General features: G+C 35.7%; 1 protein-coding gene across 1 annotated transcript; it reads right to left on the reverse strand.

The window, feature by feature from the left end:
- Positions 1-11,688: 11,688 nt before the first annotated feature.
- LOC138334848 (uncharacterized) lies at positions 11,689-13,509 on the reverse strand. The gene has a single exon (XM_069283620.1). The coding sequence runs from the start codon at positions 12,430-12,432 to the stop codon at positions 11,902-11,904; it is 531 nt and encodes a 176-aa protein (XP_069139721.1). The 5' UTR covers positions 12,433-13,509; the 3' UTR covers positions 11,689-11,901.
- Positions 13,510-15,154: the final 1,645 nt, after the last annotated feature.

Raw genomic sequence — 15,154 nt, forward strand, 5'->3', positions numbered from 1 at the left:
AGAGTGCAAACAGTATATTTGCAGGCCTACAAAAACAATCAAATATATCGGATAATACTAATATCCACCGATAATGATATTGATGTCTATAACAAGTAAAATGAACAATTACTTACCTGATATTACTGAATTTAACTTTAACATCAAGGCGGCTTCAACGTTTTTACTCAACCGGATACAAACAATACACATTCCTCATATAGGGGGCGTGATAGTATGCGCCATGAGTTTGTGCAGACGAGACAGTACAAACAGATCCATTTCACTGTTGCACTTGTCGGGCGCATATTGTAACATAAATGTGATGATTAGTGAATATTTTTTTACGCATTTTATGATGTTTAGTCACTTCTACAGAAAATTTCATAAATATCACTCATTTTTAAATGGTACATTTGCCGGTCCAATCGGTCAAAATAGCTCCGAAGGAAGGCGTCTGGGACCCCGAAATAGCTCGTCTGTTGTGGAAATTTACCGAGAACCTGCGAAATACCACCATTATTCCAGACTGTATTGTGGTCGTTGTATGCAACATTTCCAAAAAAAATCAGAAATACCGATTTGTTCAGAAATGCAAGGACCTTTTATATGTAAAGTTCTAGCATGTCAGCTTTATTAGTTAATTTACTAGGACGAATTAAACAGAAACCAGTGGTCAAAATGTCGATTTTGGAGGTTTTACACCAAAATATCTCGTCATTTTGAATTTTCACCGCTAAGGTTATTACTTCAATCGATAGATCACGCCGAGTTTAGCTTACATTCAAAAATTCAGCAAAAAAAAAAATCGTTGGTTTCCTTATTACTCAAATCACGAAAATAAGCAGGTTGATAGGTTTATTTAGCCGTGTTAACATTTCGTTCTAGAACGAAAACTGTTATAACAGAGTTGTCGTTCTTTCTCTTCATTTCATATTTCTGAACTTTTAGTTGAAAACAACTGTGAGAAGGGAATATATGTTAATTGTTGAAACTGGAAAAAATTACTTTATTAATGATGAATTGTGTAATTGACATACTGACCATATCCATTTACATGTGCATATTTTGCTACAAAGTGTGTTACACATGTAGTGAAAATTATGACTTTATCTTTTTTGTCTTTTCAGGGGATTTGATGATGCTGGGACAAAGAAACGGGCTTTCCGCAAGTGGTTTGCCAGCGTTGGGGAATTAAGATCTTTATTTCCAACCGAAACTGTATTGGTATTGAGTGCAACATGTACTGTTAAAGATATATAAAATAACGTGCATGTTATTATGAATTATGAAAGTACTGGAGATAAAAGATGATACAGTTGAAATAATTATGTCTCCAAACAAACCAAACATCAAGATATCAGTATGTAAGGTTCCAAGAAAAATATGTCTATGTACTTGTTAGCAGAAGGACTATTTTCTAAAAGAGACCAACATTTTCCTCGAACTATTTTAACAAAATTATACATTATTTATTTGAAATGTTAAACAAGGTGACACCGGAAGTTAAGAAAGACAAGATTATTACGGAACTTAATTTAGAAAGTGGCTCTGCATTAAGGCTAGTGGTATCAAGTAGTGCTCTAGGAATGGGCATTGACGTGAAGGACTGCCAAAGTGTGGTTCTATTTGGACCTCATACTAATCTTTTTGATTTAATTCAACAGGTTGGCAGGATTGGTAGAGCCAACAGCCTGCAGTAGCTCTGATATAATATCATTCATATCATCTTCGACAGCTAGAATTTTAAAATAAACTCTTTTGTTAAAACCAATGACTGTCGCCAAGTTCAATTACTGGGTAATTTCCTACATCCCAAGGACATGACCCCAATGGGATGTGGTAAGAAATTCATAAGGAGTTTACAGGGTGGATAATTAACATCGAATTTTAAATAGATTGATTTTATTGCTTTGGTATCTAATCATTTGTGCTAGTCTTTGGAATAATGAAACGCATATATATATTCTGCGTTTCAAATATACGATAAAATGAAATTGTCTTGTTTAGTTTATAATAAAATAATACTTATGCATTCGTCTGGTATGGTTTAGTTTGTTTTGGTTAAGAGAAAGTAAAACCAATCAATCAATCCATTCTTTTATTCCTCAACAAGAGGCCCAAGGGCCTTAACGGTCATCTGACTACCTGGCATTAGCTGTATTGGAAATTAATTAGATCAAGAGTCATTCATTAAAATTAGGTCAAGGTCATTCATTTTCACAACTTTGGTCACCCTTTATCTCAGCATACCACAGGCCAAATATGAGTACCCTGGATCTTTCGGTTAGTTAGAAGAAGTCGTTCAAAGATTTTAGCCTTTTTGACATCCTGTACTTTCAAGGTCATTTATTTTCACAACTTTGGTTGCCCTTTATCCCAGCATACCACAGAGCAAATATGAGTATCCTGGACCTCACGGTTAATCAGAAGAAGTTGTTTAAACATTTTAGCCTATTTGACCTCCTGTGACCTTGAAAATAGATCAAGGTAATTCATTTTTACAACTTTGGTCACCCTTTATTCCAGCATACCACAGGCCAAATATGAGTACCCTGGATCTTTGGGTTAGTTAGAAGAAGTCGTTCAAAGATTTTAGCCTATTTGACCACCTGTGACCTTGAAAGTAGGTCAATGTCAATCCTTTTCACAACTTTGGTAACGCTTCATCCTAGCATACCACAGGCCAAATGTGAGTACCCTGGACCTTTTGGTTAGTTAGAAGAAGTCGTTCAAAGATTTTAGCCTATTTGACCCCTGTGACCTTGGAAGTAGGTCAAGGTCAATCATTTTCGCAACTTTTGTAGCCCTTTATCCCAGCATGCTACAGGCCAAATATAAGTACTCTGGACCTTACGGTTAATGAGAAGAAGTCGTTTAAGTTAACATTTTGGTTACATATCGTGTTGTATTTGTGCAGGGTATTTTCCACAGTATGTGAGATGAATTGTACTTACAGTTTATATTTTGGAAGCGAAGAAAATCTCCGTCCGTAAGCATTCAATCCCTTAGTAGCATATTTTCATAGTAATATATCGACGAATTTACCAGTCTTTTCCACACAATTTTGGAGGGAAATTGTACTGTTTTGACATATTTAATCAAATGATTTTTAGAGATTACAATCTTTCAAAATCCGAATAATATCGGGTATAAATCCAGTTTGTACAGATGAATTATCAAAATATTGGTATAAACAAGACAAAAATAACTGCTTTGTTAATGTTTTTGGCGGCAAGGCAATAAGCGTATGGAGAATAAAGAGTTTCTTTTTGTCTATCATCGCACCAATTCGTAATATTCCTGCAATGTCTGAACGAGTACGTTTCTGAAAGCACTGAATTATTTTTAGTTTCATGTTGAAAGATATTGAGTCTTTGACTATCTTTCTGAATAGGGTTGTTTAAAAATTGCGATCCGTATAGTACACTGGGTACAATTACTTTCTTGTATAGCTCAACAATGACCGTTTGGTTTGTAGTTTTACAGTCCTGTCCAAACCTTGTCATTAAATTAAATGATTTCCGTCCTTTTTGACATCCATTTGTTATTGTATTACCGACCTTAAGACTACTAGTTATTAGCATTCCAACATGTTTGTACGATTTTTGTATAGTTATGCTGGCTGTATTCGAAGTCCAATTGAAGTTTGGGTTGGTATGTGGTTTTCCAAAAATTAGAATTGTGCTCTTGCTTGAATTGTATTCGAACTTACATTTAAAAGTATTTGCAATGACGCAGGGATTGTATCCAATAGGGTGAGGTCGTCTGCCAACGCCGGACAGTGTTGTTGATTCGTCTTACATAATAATAAGTACAAATGAATGTCGTTTTACTATCTTCATGTGGTATCTCTTTTTAATATCATTTTTTAGCTCGCCTATTCGAAGAATAGGGGGAGCTAATGTTGTCACCCCGGCGTCGGCGTCGGCGTCACGTTAAGTTTTGCAGTTTGTCCCATCTCACAAATGTTTGTTTTTTAAAGTTTTTGAGCAAGTTTCTGTTTCGTCAATTGTTTAAGCTTAAGTCATCATAAATGTTTATGATTTTATTTTTCCTAATGTGTATGGATGCTGAACGTGATAATACAACCAATTTGGGGCCCTTTAGGGGGTTTTTGAGTCTGTTAATTTGTCATATTTCCATGTTAAAGTTTTTGAGCAAGTTTCTATTTTGTCTATTGTTTAAGCTTAAGTCATCATAAATGTTTATGATTTTATTTCCCTAATGTGTATGGATGCTAAACGTGATAATACAACCAATTTTGGGCCCTTTAGGGGGTTTTTGAGTCTGTTAATTTGTCATATTTCCATGTTTAAATAGTAAATACTTGAGCATCAACTTCTTCTGAATAGGCGAGCTTTGCTGTTCTCCAACAGCTCTTGTTATATTTAGGTTTTTTTAATTTTTGTTCAAATAAAGAACACCTCCTATAAAGACGTTCAGATTTCAGACTTATTGTGAAAAGTGAAGAACTGTGGGTTTGTACAATAAAGACGTTTTTCATATTCTGTTCACGGTGTACATTGGCGTTATCTATTAACAGTGGGAGGAAAAGTAAACACCAAAAACAGATGTTAAGTGTTTACTAACTTCCTCGAGATAATGCTGTCTTACACCATCGTCTTACAGGCTGGCTCAAGTATTGACAATTAAGCCAATACACAGAGCAAATCGAAACTTTAATGTCTTTTGGCATGTTACTGAAAAAAACCAAACATAACATAACTTTCCCTGAGTCAAAGGTATGATAAACGCATGTTTAAAGATGAGGATTTATAACAATTTGCTTAAAATGTTGGTTTGTTTAATTTAACAGACAGGATCATTCTCGGACGTGTCAGATTTAAAGAATGTGGAGGAAAGCCGGGTTCCGGAGAAAAAAAAACTTTAACCAACGACAAATATGTCGGGACATCTTTAGCACTTTGGTTCGATTGAGTTTATTAGACAAACGTCAAATTAACAGTCATGGTCTTTTACAGAGGGCCACATCTGTGTGAAATGTTTTGCCAATGTTTTGGGAGGCTGTGGTATAAAACTTGAAGGTAGGTTTCGCCCAATGAAATGCATGTATAAAGATTACGAAATTATCATGTCTATAGATGTCCGACCATTATCAATTCATACAGCGAACAATATAGGTGTTCAGTTGCCTAGCTTGACCAGGAAAATACTCCTCTTAAAATAGAGCGAAGCCAAGCTGCACATAGAACATGACGATTTTTTTTCTAAAAATAAACCGCATCAAAAACGGAAGCGTGCAACAAAATGTCAGATAGCAGTGACAGTCTTGACACGGTATATTTAGTAAAAAAAAACAAGTAATAACAACTCTAACTTCGATGAATTGTTTATACCTATCATATAATCTACAACACCTAACTTACCGACATACGCTCGCTAGCTTAGGACATCAAATATATATGTAGTTAGTCTGCCACTGCATGTCCGCTAGCATGTGTTGAAATTTAGCTCACCACGTGCAACAGGAGTTCAACAGAATCCCGGCAAACTCTGCATGAGATGTGGCTTATGTTTCATCTTTTGCTACATGCCATCTCTAACTTTCATTCCCTCGGTATCCTAGGGTGCTACTGATTCCATTCTAATTTCCTCCTCTTTGTTGTCGATTCAGATTGATTTTTTTTCTCTCACATGCTTTCGTTCAGCCATTTTGTTTACTTTTAGTACACAACAATGCGCATGTGCGAAACTTCGACAACCCAATCCATCGCAGCTTCATTTGCATACTATCCAGTCAATCTGACATCGTAATAAATCAAGGATGTCCTTTATTTTAGAAAGGAAGACACGTTAGTTCAATCTCATACGCATTCAGAAATTAAATTGAAGTATTTTTAATGTTTTTTTCATTTTTTTCCGTTTATCGGGTTTTACAAAAAAAATATTTATTTGGTTGCGAAAACCCTACCTTTAACAATTTTGCCATCGCGTCTCTTTTGCTATTAACGATTCAAAACAAATTTTAAATAGCTATCACCATTATGTTAAGCTCCATTTTACCTCAAATATTTAGATCTATTATTAGTGACGGACGAACTAGCAATACCGATCAATATTCGTTTCAAAAATTTAAAAGGATTTTATGAATTTATGTTTTGCGAAGTACAGCCTCCAGGTGTATCTGGTCTCGTGTTTTGTGTACGTTTCATGGAATCCTTTTCTACATTCGAATTCTCCAAGTACTTCATACAGTATCAATATTTAACAAGAGGCCCGTGCGCCTTAACGGTCTAACGATTAATCTGACGTTTAGTACAATACTACACCTCAGATAATATAGTAGTGGCAAAAAAAATGTAAGCCATAAATAAAAACTCTTTTAATACAAGTTTAAGTTCTGAAATATTTGATGAATTATATCATAAATGAAAGTTCCTTGAACCCCAACATACTACAAGTCAAATATCCAGTCTTCAGGCTTCTTGGTTATTTACAAGAAGTCGTTTAAAGATTTTATCCTATTTGAATGAAGGTCAAGTTCATTCATTTGAACAAACTTGGTAGCCCTTCATCCGAGCATATCACACGTCCAATATCAGGTCTGTATGCCTGTTAGTGATTTACAAGAAGTTGTTTGATTGACCCAAGTGAACTTGAATGAGGATCAAGGTCATTCCTTTGAACAAACTTTGTTGCCTTCTATCCCAGCATGTTACAGGCCCAATATTAGGTCTATAGGTCTCATAGTTATTAACCTTCGGGTCAGTTGACCTTAAAAATCTTTGTAATAGAATCCATTACTATAATTAATATATAAGTTTAATCCCACTGTCTAGTCTTAGACGACGTCATTATATTGTGTTAGGTTAATGAACTTACAAGTGTACATACATCTGAAACGTGGTTAAATTCAACATATAGTTGTCACACCGAGGACGTCAGTATCCAATATAGAATGAGACTCTAAATAATAGACAAGTACAGCGTATATAACTTATAAGTCCCCTGCAGGAAAGGCGGAGGGTATCATAAATTTCATTTCCGTCTGTCCGTTAGTCTGTCCACCTGATGATTGTCATCGCCCTCAGTTTCATTTCTTCGCTATTTATCAATAAAACGTCAATGATAGTTGGATAATTTGATAGATATACTTAACAAGGTCACTGTTTCTATTTATGTATAAAAAACATTGTAGTGGTCCTGTGCACTCACGTTCTTTCAACTGTGTCCGAGTTGGTTGGTTCTCTTGGTCAATGTTGTGTATGTAATGTGTTATTGCCGGTGTGAATGTATGTACGTTTTGGGAGGCTGTGGTATATTCGTGATGTATTGCGATAATGTGAATATCAGTGTCAAAGGTACAGTTTTAGAATACACTCGGGACATTCGGTCAAGGTTACTAACTCTTAGAAGAAACAAAACCTTGTGACCAGCCTCATTTGCTCATAAACTGATAACAATTTTCACATACGTATAATGAAAATACCCTGGACAAGGTCGAGTTGCAGGGTCATTGGACCAATGTGAAGATACATTTGCTTTCTTGGTGTGTCATTGCATCGATCAGATTTAAAATACATTTTTCTTTAATGCATCCGAAACATATTTGCATCTTAATCAAGATTGGAAACAGGTTGTTTTCAATACATTTTTGTGACACATTTACACTAAACAGATAGAGCATCTACTCTACCGATTTCATACACAGTCTCTGTCGAATTCCCAATGCAATTCTGAAATGTTGTCATCTTTAAACAATTCTGTTCCCTAGCTTCAATATTATATTTAAGCCTTTAAATTTCGTTGTTCAATTTTAATCAATTGTTGTCGAAGTACGACCATCAATAAATAGATTTGGAAAGTGTCACCCCTCCGCGGCTATACGCTGGCCCCTTTATATATACGAAGCCCCATGGGTGACGATCTTAATCTGAACCTTAACAAACTGACCATACTTGATTCAGTGTTGACGCTATATATCCATCGCTTGGTAGTGACAAAGTGTGGCTCTTCTCTGTAATCCGTAATGTATCGACCTTTTTATTAACAAGTGGCGTTGAAAATGGAAGGTGGAAATTGGCGGCGATCAGACAAAATCAGGCTTTCTTTATTAAATAGCCTTAGACAGATTGTACAGCAATGTCTCCGCTAACTACAGACTGATAGATGGCTCGCCTCCACCACATTATTGAGTAATGGCAATCTCTATATAGTCAAGAAATAAATTAGATATAAGGAATAATGATATTTCCTGCGTGGTAGATTATTATGTATTTTCATTTGGTACATACACAAACATTATCACTGTTCAAACTGTCACCATTGAGCTCCCGTGATACGAAACTTTGTCTGCGCTCGTGGTATTGTCTTTGGTCTGATCTTCAAAGATTTATGACCTATGGTGTATGTGGCTAATTGTTATCTGGGTGAAGGCTTATATGGCATGAAATTATACGGATAGTCTTCATAATTCAATAAATATCAAACAAGAGGCCCAAAGGACCTTATCGCTCAGCCCACCTAATTAATTTAGAAAAAATGACAAAATATAATTTAATATTAAAAAACTCTTTCATATGTGGATATAAAGGAAAGGGTTTTTTTCTACCTGAGGGTCACAAAATTTTGTTATAATATCCCTATCCTTCATATTTAGATATGGAAGATGATTTTTTTCTTTCATACCTCGAAGTCTTCTTTTCTTCTTCAATTTTATAGCTATATTGTCCCGCAATTTTAAAATAAGTTCGAAGAAAGCCGCAACTGCAAGTCAATTCTCCATACATGCACAATTACGCATTATTTTCAACGTAAATCACGCTATTTACATCTTTTATATTAAAACCAGTCTAGTTTCTGAAAATAGTAATTTTGTTGACGCCGAGACGTCACGAGACTGTATTACATGGGCTCAGGCAACATAGATGTAATGGAGGAGACCAGCCAGTATTATACCAAAAGGTATAAAAGAAATTGAAACACTTGTCTTGGTTAGAACCTTACACTACAGTGTCTCTTACTGTATATCGATATTCTTCAATTATCATGAAATATCAAATTGATATACAATTTTATCATTCTGAGAAGAAGTCCGGCAAAATTGACCCTTTTGGAGAGCCTAACCCATATTACATTTTGAATTCCCAATCTATAATAATGCTTAATAAAAAAAAAGGCTCCTCAGGCCCCTACTGGGGGAGTGGGTCTGTTCACAATTCGTACAATGTTGAATCCCCAACCCATAGGTATGTTATGTATACATTTAAGACATGAGCAATATCAATTCATTACTTTCACAGACGTTTATAGCCAAATCGACCTTTTTGTTCCGTTTGTACAATTTGAATATCTATCCCATGAGTACGCTACCAGCCAGATTCTTTTATTTCAAAGTTAGGCATGTACTGTAAACGTAAATGACATAATTTCTCTTTTTAACATTCAAAATTCTGATATTACCGGTATCGCCGGTTACTGGTCATCTGAGGTTCCAATATAATGTCTTTGAGCATTCTCTGGTAAAATAGAAGCCCTGGAGTAATGGAATTTGAAAAAAGTGATTAAATTACATATCCTTATTATCAATTAGTTTCATTGAGTATGACACGGTGATTATACTAAACTGTATTTTAATCTAATTTGGAACTTGGGTAAATTGGTCTCGCCTTAAATAAAGAAAAATGTGTACCGTATCCTATATGTCTGTTAGAACCGCACTAAATACTGGTCTAATATGCTTTTTTCTGAAAGATTCGTCGCATTTTTTACGAATTCTACAGAAAAACTCGTTGTTACTCGATGCCCACTAACAATAGTGTATGTATTGCAAGACAACTGATCATAGTTATTAATCCATTACTATCGAGTATGGCCGTTTTACGCCTCGATCGATAGATCGCTCAAGGCAAACCTCGGACACCTGAAGGATTGTTTTCCCGTAATTACTTTATGTTTTATTGAGAACACAATACCATATCTCGTTAGTAACAAAGTATCTATTAAGGTTCTTATATGTATTTTGATTTTGCCTTGGGAATACTTTCTATTGATTGAGCCATGCATTGTCTGTTATCTACACCGGAGACACGAGCGACAAATGAACCTTGTTTGTTCATCTACACATGTTTCGTTTATTCTGTAAAGATATAATAATGTGCGTGTATTTGTTATTTTGTTGTTGCCCTCAACAAATTATTTCCTGGTCGTTATGTCATTAGTTTCAACAGAAATTAAAACGATCTCGGATAGTCAACAGAGAAAACTATGACGCCTTTTTAAGGATTTATCGTTTTCAGCATGTTTATCGATCCTCACGCTTTAAACATGAGACAGTTCGAACAAAAACAGTGTCTGTGCACTTTTGATAGTTTGGCGACCTTATTTTTGGTTTGCACAGTATAATCTACAGATACTACTACTTTCTTTACATATCTATCTATGAACATGTCAATATTCGGATTGCCACATAAACATTTTGCGTATAAAAGTGAATATTTTGTACAAATTCCTGTTGTTCAAGGGTTTGACACGAATTTTCACTAACCCCGACACCAAACTCTGACATTATCCTGGGTAGAGAACAGATAAACAATCTTGTATCATACACATTTTGTGTGGTAAAGGTGAAGGTTTTGTACAAACTTCTATTGTACAAAGGTTGGCACGAATTTTCCACTGTCCCCGACATCAACCTTTGACATTATCCTAAGTCTGTAACCCAAAGGCAGGATCTGAATACAAATCCTCTTATGTTGTAACAGCGATATCGAAAGTGTTTAATCTGGGTGAATATCTACTACGAAAAGTGTTTGAGGGTACCTATTATATCTTGAAAATTTCGTCTAGTCACTTAGGGGATAGATAATCAGTGGCCTCTGGATACGTATCAATGCCTGCCACTGTATTCATTCTCCAAATTAAGTAAGTATGTCTGAATACATGGTATACGTATACATCTAAATACTTCAATGTCATTCTACCATGAGTAATATCAGTGAATGAAAAAACGGCGTGGTTTGATAGTGATATCCAGTACAAAGCATTTCCACTCATACTGCTTGGCGAAGCGTAAAAGCCGTACTGTGCAACGAAGCATAATAAATGGATACTTATTTACATAGCTGAAGGTCGAGAGTATATAAACATACCAAATCTTGTCATAATAAAGGTTCTCTACATGTATGCTTATACAAAAGTTCATTAAGCTCAAAAGTTTCCTGTCATAACATTAACGTTAGAACGTCAATAGGTTTAGGAAATACATGTTAGGGAATGAATCTTAGACGTAAGGGAAGTGGTGTGTTGTGGGGCATAGTGACATACATGCATGTACAGTATTTAAGGTGTAAAACTTTAAATCTCTCTGATAGATAATCATGAATTTAAAAAGTTTTCTTTATCAAATATGATTCACCATTGAACCAAACAGTTTATCAAATTATAACATTCCTACAGAGACTAACATGTCTATCATAAAGCGTGGTGGGTTTTATGTTTATCTTTGGTGATAGTTAAGCTAATATCGACATTACAACTAAGGCGATATGTGTACCTGGTATAGAATGGTGGTCGTGACGTTGTCTTGGCTGTTATCGCGTCTATATTATATTTGTATATCTACATTGTATGTGTATAAAAGGAATATAACCGATGGACATTCACACGTGTTATAATGACCAGTAACGGTCGGACTATCCTGAAATAAAAACTTTGATTATTGTACTAAACTACAATAGCTGTGCCTTTCTTTGATACACATGTTTATTTCAGACATACACATACATTCGTTAGTCAAACACACACTTGTATAGACTCAGGAAACACTTAAAATACCATCATATATACTAGCCTCCGTCCATAGCGTAAACCCGTGTCAGCAAGTCCCTTCCAGCATAAAGGTATTAAATTCATCCATGGCATACATTCACAACAATTTACCACAAAAATGACATAATTTCATAAGCCAGAATTACACATAGTCGCGTGATTACATTGTTTATCTATGCCATCTATAATGGCATCTGCTTTACCGCTTTCCAAAGAATCTTCTGTCACTTTACTAAGGCTGTGAGGGGCGAAGGAAAAATTGGCCCCTAACCTCCTTTTGTTTTTCATATCCCTCCGTATGGCGGAGTGTTCCATATCACGGGGAGGAGGTGTTGAGGGACGTCTTCGCACTGGCCGAAACATATCATCAGGGCATGTGTTTGCACGCGGTCTTTCAAACGGATTTGTATCATTTTTAAATCCAACCTCACTACATCTCCTGAAATCCTCTTTGATTTTCAAAGACCCACTTTCAAATTTCTCTTTGACTTGAAGCCTTCTTTCTGAGAAGTCTTCCACGAGAATTTCTGGTAGGACCACAACATTTTCGATACCTCGTGCACCCTTTCCAGAGAGTGGCTTCATAAGTCTAGAGTCTGAGTTAGACCGTGGTCGAATGTCATCCATAATCTCAGTGTTTACAACGTGAAGGCGATTCATCCTGAATAATATTTGTGTTTTTACACAACGATATTTATTTATTGTTCTCTCGGCGACATGTGATGATTATTTTCCTTTTATACAAAGACCTTTAACAAACACGTATTAATTAAGTATCCCTCAGTCACACTGAATGGTTCGCTTCACAGACGACAGAATGCGATCACCGCTGACTAGTTGTTTTTTGTGCGAGCACTAGCTTTATAGTCCTAAGATGATCAGAGACGTTTTACCAGGATCAGATAGTCACAACCGTAGCATAGGTAAGTACTAACAGGAATCATTCGACTAATGACGTCACGATATTGTGAATAATGCAGTGCCAGCTTCAGCTACTCTACGGGCACCATGTCTATCCCGTGGATACTTTTTACAGGTGAATTAATATGGAAGTAGTCGGCTGGCTCAATAGTTTTCCGGTACATTAGTTAGATAAGCGAGGCCAATGTCAACAAGCAGTCATATACACACCGATTATATATACGACAGATTGTGATAAAATATGTCATCGGTTTTAGGCTATGACGATTGCACAGGTGTGGAAAACAATCACTGCATTACACTATCTAGGAATAACAAACTGTTCCGGAGAGAGTCCAGTGGCACTCTAGGGACAGCCCGTGTTTGATACCACGATATACATATATCCTATCAACTTCAAACAGTCGATACAAACAAAGCCACATGGAACCGGTCTGACATGTCTGTATACATGTATTTGAAAGCTTTGAACGATTAGTATTGCACAATCAGTACGAACAATACATACTAGGACGACCACAATGAGGCATCCTATTATCACTCCTGTTAGTTCAATGACAGAGGAATTAAATACCCCTTTCGTAATACCCCACTGATCAGTACACGATCTCCACAATGGTTATACTCCCCGTAGGTTTCGGTATTGAAGCATGTCAATGCAGGTAGGATAGATGTTCGTTCCGTATCTCCACATCACCTGCAGTACTGTGTCCCCTCATGTTCAAATCATTACAATTATCGCTGTGGTATCAAATATAATTGTTCGTATGCTATGTTGTAATGACAACGGCAGGTATTAGCCGTGTTCTAACCCGCACTCTACAACGCCCTGTATATATAGCACAAGTATTGATTGCTTGATCCACTTAACCAATAAGGTTCATGTATACAGCTCTAAAGCAGAGCCTTCTAATTACACTCACAGTATAAAACACAGGACCACATGCGCAGGAGCATAAAACTTTACTTAACACAAACTAATTGCTCAACTTCAATAAGTGCTGTCTTCATGTCCAGATTTGATTATTACAATTATTTAATCAAACAACCTGTAAAATCCGACGTGCCTGGCGGACACAACAGGAACAAGCCACATGTAGGTGGTATTGTCTGATCCATATCCGCAACTTCTTCCGTAGGATTTTGCGATGCAATTGCATAAATAAGAAATTGCTCTCCGATTACGATAGGTGGTATTTGGGATCATTAATGCCATGTCATTTACTCAATACGGGCAATTCAAACTCACAGGGCGACTTCTGTGAAGCCGGCAATAACTATTACAAATTGGTTTATCATCGATTTTGTAATACATCTACCAGTTGTATCATTCCCTCTGGTTTAAATGAAGCTAATGAAACAAGTACTTGTATATATCATTGGCAAATATTTGTTATCGTCGTAAAAATAATACTGGAGCATCTTATTGTAAGAATATTGTAGAAAGGCAATCGATAGATCCTTTGCTTGTCTCGTTTGGGTAGTCAAGGAACTAATATCTTACCATTGCGTGATAACGGTTTGGTTTCTTAGGTTTAACGATATATTAAAGTTAATTGTGCCGTATTTTTTATACTCACGAATCAAGATGAGCTTTTTTTATGTTTTTCACATCCAACAGTTACCAATATTATAATGACCGTACTTTCGATGCATAGGTTTTAATTTTACAAGCACAAATAAGAACTGAAACTGATTTTTGTTAGTACTGCCAAGTATCATTATATAGTACTGCCAAAAATCCATTATATTTACATCTACAGTGCATTGAAATTAATACATGAAGCCAAGTTGTGGTCTACAATATCATTTCACATTTTCAAATCCGACCAGCGGTTATGGAGAAGAAGTCGATTGTCGACAGACGACGGACGCCACGGTATCTAAGCTCACCTCGGTCCTTCGGACCAGGTTAGCTAATAATTGTAAAGTTATTAATACAGGTATGTAAGTTTCCATCCAAAAACATACGGCATAAAAACAAGATTTTTACAGTGCTTGTTTGTTTTATTAATCAGAAAATAGAATATTACACTTGTTGTACCATGTGCATTATAATGCATCAACAATATTTTAGGAAAGTATTGAATACACTCAAATTTCCAAACACTTACCAATTACATTAAACTATAAATAAGTAAAAACATCTGTACTCAATATAACGTTAAGATAACGTTTGTAAACTGTGTAACAATGTTACGGTGATTATGTCGGATATGTTCTGATTTTGTTCGAGAAAATAGTTTACAAATTGTAATTATGGAGAGAACATATCATTATAAATGTATAATATCGAAATATGAGTGCATATTGATGGTGTGAACCATGTAAATTGACAATACATAATGCATTATGACATCGTATTTTTGTATTGAATGTTGTGAGCAGACGATAGGTTTACCGCTAAAAGTCATTAGACGTAGTATGCGGTTTTAAAAGTCATTAGACGTTAGTTTGTCTT

Source organism: Argopecten irradians, chromosome 11 (genome assembly GCF_041381155.1).
Source record: "Argopecten irradians isolate NY chromosome 11, Ai_NY, whole genome shotgun sequence".
NCBI lineage: Eukaryota > Metazoa > Mollusca > Bivalvia > Pectinida > Pectinidae > Argopecten > Argopecten irradians.

Coding starts and splice junctions, on each gene's coding strand:
- LOC138334848 (XM_069283620.1), bottom strand. CDS start 12,432: ATGAATCGCCTTCACGTTGTAAACACTGAGATTATGGATGACATTCGA.